The sequence below is a fragment of the Berghia stephanieae genome, chromosome 13, assembly GCF_034508935.2.
Source record: "Berghia stephanieae isolate SIO BIC M18660-M18661 chromosome 13, UCSD_Bste_1.3, whole genome shotgun sequence".
NCBI lineage: Eukaryota > Metazoa > Mollusca > Gastropoda > Nudibranchia > Aeolidiidae > Berghia > Berghia stephanieae.
This window is the reverse complement of record NC_088372.1, coordinates 4,735,281-4,743,057: the sequence shown is the minus strand read 5'-3', so window position 1 is coordinate 4,743,057 and position 7,777 is coordinate 4,735,281. Positions and strand designations below refer to the sequence as shown.

The 7,777-nt window shown below is 40.3% G+C and overlaps 1 protein-coding gene and 1 pseudogene across 2 annotated transcripts in view; one reads left to right on the top strand and one right to left on the bottom strand.

Moving 5' to 3' along the window:
* LOC144958964 (uncharacterized) overlaps nt 1–4,561 on the top strand; it is a 97,441-nt gene extending 92,880 nt beyond the window's left edge. The window contains exons 10-12 of the mRNA XM_078891264.1: nt 71–565; nt 808–2,763; nt 4,276–4,561. Coding sequence (XP_078747390.1) covers nt 71–565; nt 808–2,763; nt 4,276–4,481 — 2,657 coding nt within the window. The 3' untranslated portion in view covers nt 4,482–4,561. The remainder of the gene's footprint in view (nt 1–70; nt 566–807; nt 2,764–4,275) is intronic.
* Nucleotides 4,562–6,826: 2,265 nt separating this feature from the next.
* LOC144958741 (alpha-enolase pseudogene) overlaps nt 6,827–7,777 on the bottom strand; it is a 2,744-nt pseudogene continuing 1,793 nt past the window's right edge. Inside the window, exon 1 of the transcript XR_013642508.1 lies at nt 6,827–7,777. This exon is cut by the window's right edge and continues 1,793 nt beyond it. The product of XR_013642508.1 is annotated as an alpha-enolase pseudogene (transcript).

Sequence of the window (7,777 nt, the reverse complement as noted above, 5' to 3'; positions counted from 1 at the left end):
GCTGTTCATCAAAACGATGACAATATTATCTCAAAAACCTGCTTTATTACAACTCATGCTCAGATTCAAGAAAAACACGACAAATCACAGACAATTATGAACTGGGATCCTACACTTCAAGTCAATGGAAATTGTCCGGAAGGAATTCCTTACGTCCAGAAAGTGCAACAAGACGTGTCACTTACCAGTTCGAATCCTCAAACTCAACAACCGGAAGTCTATGAAAATCAAACTCCAAAGTGTGATGTTATTTCGAATCACGGACGCTTAATAAAAGGCCTTAAAAATTACTCCTCGGGAGATATTGAAAATAATTTTACTTACGACGAAAATAATCGCTCTTTAAAAGATGTCCATTTGCTAACTTGTGATTGTAAAAATTCCTTGGAGTTTGGGGATTGTTTGGAAAAGGTGCAATCAGTGCGAGAGAAATCGCATGAGATGGTTGGGATTGAGGGTGAAAAGGTGAAGTCTAGTCACGATTTTCGATCTCTCCAGGATATTCATTTGTCGGATAAGGATTGTGGAAAGGGTTGTGGTGAAATAAGGATATTGGAGAGGGAACGTTGGTGGGTGTGGGAAATGGGTCCAAACGTTCTTCGAGGTCGAGTTCTTTCGGAATAAACGACGTTGTTTTGAATGATGACGTGGAGGTAAAAGATTGTGAGGTGGTGTGTCAATGTAGGTCGTCGTCTGATGTAGTGTATCGGGTTGATGATGGTGGTGGTGGTGGTGGTGGTGGTGGTGGTGGTGGTGGTGGTGGTGGTGGTGGTGGTGATTTTAGAAAAGGTTATGAGTGCGTCATAGCCTTGGAGGATGGGGTAGATGAAAGAGGAGGTGAAGGAAGTGATGGTGGTAGTGGTGGTGGTGGTTGTGGTGATGATGATGATGATGATGATGATGATGATGATGATGATGATGATGATGATGATGATGGTGATGGTGAATCAGTTAAGTTAAATACTCAATTTGACCAAACTACATATGCAAAGGTACCGATTAAGGACAATGATGAAATGGCCTGTGTCAACTATGATGCTGAAAATGGATGCAAAGATATCATTCCACAAGACACCATAATAGAAAAACTTCGACTATTTCGATTAAACGGAACCAAATTCAAATGGATTTCTAAATTGTTAGGTCGTCGCCATGACGACAAAAAAGTTTCAAACAGTGAGGATTTTAAAGACCTTACCTTAAAAATGCTTCAAAGAACTGAATCCTACGACACGTCTGGAAAGGAACAAAGATCCAGTTTTGGAAGCGACTTTCCCAGATCGTCTTCGTGCGTCAACGACGAGAATTCTCATCAAAATCATCGCTACTGCTTTAGAAGAAATCATAACAGCCTAATCAAAACAGATCCAAATCAACGCAAAGAAATAATTCACTTAGATTCGGAAGACGAAAAATTGGCAAATATTCGTAGCAGCTCAAAACGAAACTGCTTCTTTCGGAGTAAAAACGAACGAATGTATCAAAGGCCCCGAACTATTCCCAACTCATTTCATCAACATCCAAAGCAGCTTGTAGATAATCAATGCCACCTAAAAGAACAAAGACTACATCAGCGTGGAGATCCGGGGTTTCCTGTTAAGGCCAGAAGCGTTAGACTTCCCTCTCCAAGGCACGACTTGATTCACACCCAATCCCATTTGGTCTCGCAGATCGATAAGGATTATAGATACAACCACCGCCTTCTTCGTTCTCAATCAAGCGAGGACATAACAACGCCGCAACACCTATCACAACAACAACAGCAACAACATCAACAACAAAAACAACAACAAATTCATCGCCATGATCATCATCGTCATCATAAGCCTCATTGTCCACACCAACAGCACCAATCAGGCCTTCACTCGAGCACGAGCAACGACAATGAAAACACATCTCCTTGTCGATCTAATAAAACGTCCTTTAAAATCTTCAACATCCTGAACACAAGAAAACAAAGACTTGAACACCACCACCATCCCCACCAACAACCCAAATTCCACAACCCTCAGCCTGCTCAATATTATAAACAAGAAACATATACACTCCCAACATCGACAGCTTCTACCTCAATATCAATATCTTCAAAGAACGAGAGAAAGTCCCTCACGCTGCCCTTACCGCTTACATCCTCTTCCTTATCATCGACCCCACAATCTTCCTCTCCACAACATCCTCAAAGTGCAATGACATTCAAATCATCTCCTTCCAAAGATCAAGAAAAAATACTTCAAGAAATGTCGAACTTATCAACCATCATCATCCATCCGCACTCATCCGAGAGAAACAGTCAAACAACCTCGGGGGATAAAAGACACTGCAGCATAAACCTAAGAAAGCAACCATCCTTTCTAGAGGATAACCTACAAACCACCAGCAGCAGCAGCAGCAGCCTTCACAAACTGACATCTTCGCAAAAGAACAACGCATCTTCTGCAACAGCAGAAGCCGTGCCTCGTGGCCTTACTACAACAAATCACACGTCAAGCCTTTCAACAAAGAACTCCTCCTCCTCCTCCAATCAAAAGGAGTTCCAGCATGGCAACGGCTGCAGCATCCCCCACTCCAATCCAACAGGGGGTTCCAATTGCGTGAACGCGAGCATCATCAGCCACAGTCAGCGCATAAATCCTTGTATATCACGTGCCAAGCTGAAGACGATCAAATTGACCTTGACCGTGGTTATTTGTTACGTCATTTGTTGGCTTCCGTTCTTTGCAGGACAGATGTGGGCTGCTTTTGACAAAGACGCTCCTTTCCAAGGTAGGTACATGACACCTGTCGTTTTTAATGTATTATTCTTATCATCCTTTCTCTTGACCATGACTAAGGCAGGTCAACATGAGTCCAGATGTGCCCCTCTCTCTCTCTCTCTCTCTCTCTCTCTCTCTCTCTCTTTCTTTCTTTCTTTCTCACTCTCTCTCTGTCTCTTTCTCTCAGTCTCTCTCCTCTCTCACTCTCTCTCCTCTCTCACTCTCTCTCCTCTCTCACTCTCTCTCCTCTCTCTCTCTCTCCTCTCTCACTATCTCTCTCTCTTTCTCTCTCTCTCTCTCTCTCTCTCTCTCTCTCTCTTTCTCCCTCTTTCTTTCTTTCTTTCTTTCTATCCTATTAAGATATATTATATATATATATATATATATATATATATATATATTATATATATATATATATATATATATATATTGAATCGTGTTGGGTACAAATATGGTACGAAAAGTGCTCGACATGTAGCAATGGAGCGAATTATTATTTTTATATTTACCACAATGTTGGAGTCAGTCTGATGTTGATTGAACCCAAATGGAATAATCATAATATTATGCCGACTGACGACGTGGATGGAAACCACAGAAACATGTGTTTCGGCCATTTAAGCGAGTGAATCCATTTATATATATATATATATATATATATATATATATATATATATATATATATATATATATATATATATATCCGAAAAAAAATTGTAATATCGCCTAACAGGCGTCATGTCCCGTCCTAAATGTTAAATGTTGCTGTTGCCCTGGACCCTTTGTAAAGCGCTTTGAGCACGTTTAGTGGATATTGCGCTATATAAAAGCTCAATTTTTTTTCTGAACCCCGTCCCTTGTCCACCCATCAGTAAATACTGATACTTTTATTATTAATAGCGTTCTATCCAAAGGGTACCAAACAATTTTCTATTGTCCATTTTACACTAAGAAACCGGGATAAACTCCATCTCCATCATGGGACTAATAGCCCCGAAGGACTACTTTTTAACGTTTAATATTTGTGACTCGTCGTCTCAAAACGGTATTATGTCAGAACGGACCATATACTTATAAGCCGAATTTAATTTTAAACCGGGCCAAAATCTAAACTGTTGACATCAGCACCGTGAAATATGGTATCCATTCTCCTCAATAAATCGGATAAACTCAACACAAGTCTGATATTTCTGGCTATAGATTCAATTTTCAACATCTTAATCAACCCGACTTAATACCGTTTTGAGGCAAAGGGTCACATTTTACCATTCTAACCTAATTTTTTCATCATCATCATCATTGCCTTTTTCACCCTGAGTCAGGGTATAGGCCACAGACAAACAGTTTCCATCCTTCTCAATCCCTACTTTTTTAATCTCATTCCAGGTCTTACCACTTCTCTGTATATCAGCTTCTTTAATTCTTCTCCATGTTCCTCGTGGCCTTACCCTTGATCTTCTGCCCTAATTTTTTTATTCTATATTTTTTTTAAACAGTTTTTTTGTCATCTAAATTTCCCCAGGTCCGTTCTTCACCATCATCATGCTTCTGGCCAGCGTGAACAGCTGCACGAATCCCTGGATATACACTGTGTTTAGCAACACCATTTGTCGTCATGCCAGGAACTGCCTCGTCACGGCTACGTCACCGTTACAGCTCATCGCCACCACGCAGGTAGCCACCGATACGTTCGCCACCAAGACGACGAGATCCTGCAGAAGATACTGACGTCACAGATCACGCCAGGAACTGCCTCGTCACGGCTACCTCACCGTTACAGCTCATCGCCACCACGCAGGTAGCCACCGATACGTTCGCCACCAAGACGAGATCCTGCAGAAGATACTGACGTCACAGATCACATGATATACTCACTCACTCACTCACACTGTCTTCAGCAACACCATAATATGTCGCCACGCCAGGAACTGCCTCGTCACGCACGGATACGTCACGGCTATGTGGTCTAGTGGTATGACACTCGCTTTCGGATCGAAAGGTCTTGGGTTCGTTCGAGCCTCGCTCAGCGCATAGTTGAGTCCTTGGAAAAGACTCTTTACTCACATTCTCTCACCGTACTCAGGTGTAAAATGAGTACCTGACCGTTTACAGTGTTGTCTCTGTCCGAAAAAGTTATAATATCGCCTAACATGCGTCATGTCTCGTCCTACATGTTAAGTGTAGCTGTTGGCCAGGGACCCCTTGTAAAGCGCTTTGAGCACATTTAGTGGATATTGCGCTATATAAAAGCTCAATTATTTTTTTACGTCACCGTTACAGCTCATCGCCACCACACAGGTTGCCACCGAAACGTTCGCCACCAAAACGAGATCCTACAGAAGATACTGACGTCAAAGACCACGTGATATACTCACTCACTCACTCACTCAATCCTCTCCGGGCCTGGTGGCACTTGAAGCGATGCAAGGGATCTTCACCTGGTCCTGTCTCTGCAGCTTTTCTTAGGGCCATCTCGAGGGACAGACAGACCTCTCTGCTTTAGATCCCCCTCTCTACGGTACGTCTCCGAGTCTCCTTTGGGGCGGCCTCGCTTCCTCTTTCCTTTGGGTGTTGTCCATCGCAGAGCCTCCTTCCTTATCCATGTTTCATCAGGTCTGCCTGCGACAGACATTTCCCCAGCCATTGCCATCTTCTCCTTTTTAATGAGACGCTCCATAGACTCCGCTTCAGTTCTCACTCTCAGGTCCTCATTTGAGATTATGTTTGGCCAGAATATCTTGAAGATTCGTCGCAAACATTTGTTTTGGAATGCTTCAAGTTTCTGGATGATACTCTCTGTGATCTTCCAACATTCTGATCCATAGGGCAAAATGATTAAGACAATACTTTGTTTAATCTTCATTTTAGTGCTGGAATATAATCTCGTTGTTGCTCTCCAAATTTGTTTGAGGGAAGCGAATGTCTGGTTTGCCATACTGATCCTTGTTTTGATCTCTGCATTGAAGTCACCATCTGTTGTCAGTTTAATATGCCCTAGTACGTGATATATGGGGAACGAAATTGACGTCACTCAGCTCTTTGTTATTTTTTTTTTTAAACAGCCATTTTTGATTATTAGTTCTTACTAATAAATTACATCAGACTGTAAGTTTAAAGTTGCACATAGTTTTATGTGTTGGTACTTTATATCCGGCTGGTGGATGTTATGAGTATTTTACCTAAGCGCATAGCATGATCAGAAGTGACAAAATAGGGAGCGGTACTGGTGTACTGTAATATTATGCCCTTCCGCCACAACATCATAAGATATGGTCGCCTGGGCATTCTACGAACGGATATAGATAATCCATCAAACAAGATCTTACACAGAACAGTACATTCCAACAATACAGCAGTAACTCTCCCACAGTATTTCACAAAACAACACTGTACATCCACAAGAAATGAATTATCATAGCAGTAATTTCACAACCCCAACACACAGAACCAACAAATATAAAAAACAGTTTCTTCCCAAGAACCATCAATCAAGGAATGGAACACTCTCCCACCAGAAATCCTAGATATTACCAACAACAACAAATTTGGTCAACTATTAAACATTTATCTTTTCAACTCAATAACACAATAATGGAGAAAGTCACCACATAATTGTATCAAAACTGCAGTGATGGGCAATCCGTCTTTTGTAGATAAAGACGTTGAGCTTGAACTTGAAAAGAAAGATTCTTATATATTTCGTGACCAATTGCATGGTAGTAGAACTTCGATTAGCCATAATTTATGTTTTTCTCCATCTGCTTAAATGACAAATTGGCCTTTAAAAAAAAAAAAGAAGAGAAACGTTGGAAATTGTATTCATGCGCACCAAAAGGATTATTTTAATTGCCAATCAGCTGTATTTTACACCATTTTAAAACAAATAAAATGTGCAAAAATATTCTACAATGGTTGAATAGTTTGTTTTTATATTCCACCCCTCGCCCTAATAGTAACGCGTAGTGATATCGTGTTTACAATAATAATGTGTGACGTCAGATTATCAAGCGTTCAATTTCACTAAAATTAGAGTTTTGTAAAAAAAGAAATTATATATACTCTTTAAATGTTTTTGAACATTTCTTTTATTCAAAGATGACGAAATCAGAATTGAATGATGGGTAGAATAAAAGATTTCTTTTTACACTTTTGCGTTTTGGAATTCGAACTTTGTTCCCAAATGCGCTTTGGATTCAATAGTCTGATGTCACGTCGCCCAGCAACGGCGGCCATCGTGGTTCTAAACAAAAGAAAATCTGTACTTTTTATCCTTCATGCTGGCTAGAACGTTTCATATGTCTTATGATCAGAATGTGTAAAAGTCAAAACATGATCAGATTTATAATATTTTTCTCCTCCGGATACACTTTTATGCTCGTCGGAGAAGTATTTCATAAGACCACCCGCCATTGTTCCGATTGTTTAGAGCCAGTTGTTAAGTTACTATGCGTCATTACGAGGGAAGTGATGTCATGACTATTGAAGCGTATTCCAAAAGGCAAGAGTGTAAGAATTGTATTAATTATTCAACGTTTTCAAGCCAGTATTCAACGATTTCCTATTTACTTAATACTAAATATAATTATTTGGGAATCATAGGGTTTTTCATGGGACGACACTACAACTATCGACATCACCAATACAATCACCATCCCTACTACTACTACTACTACTACTACTACTACTACTACTACTACTACTACTACTACTACTACTACTGCTACTACTACTGCTACTACTGCTACTACTACTACTACTACTACTACTACTACTACTACTACTACTACTACTACTATTACTACTACTACTACTACTACTACTACTACTACTACTACTACTACTACTACTACTACTACCACTACTACTACTACTACTACTACTACTACTACTACTACTACTACTACTACTACTACTACTACTACCACTACTACTACTACTACTACCACTACTACTACTACCACTACTACTACTACTACTTCTACTACTACTACTTCTCCCGTCATTCTGTCGTACTCTGGAAAAAA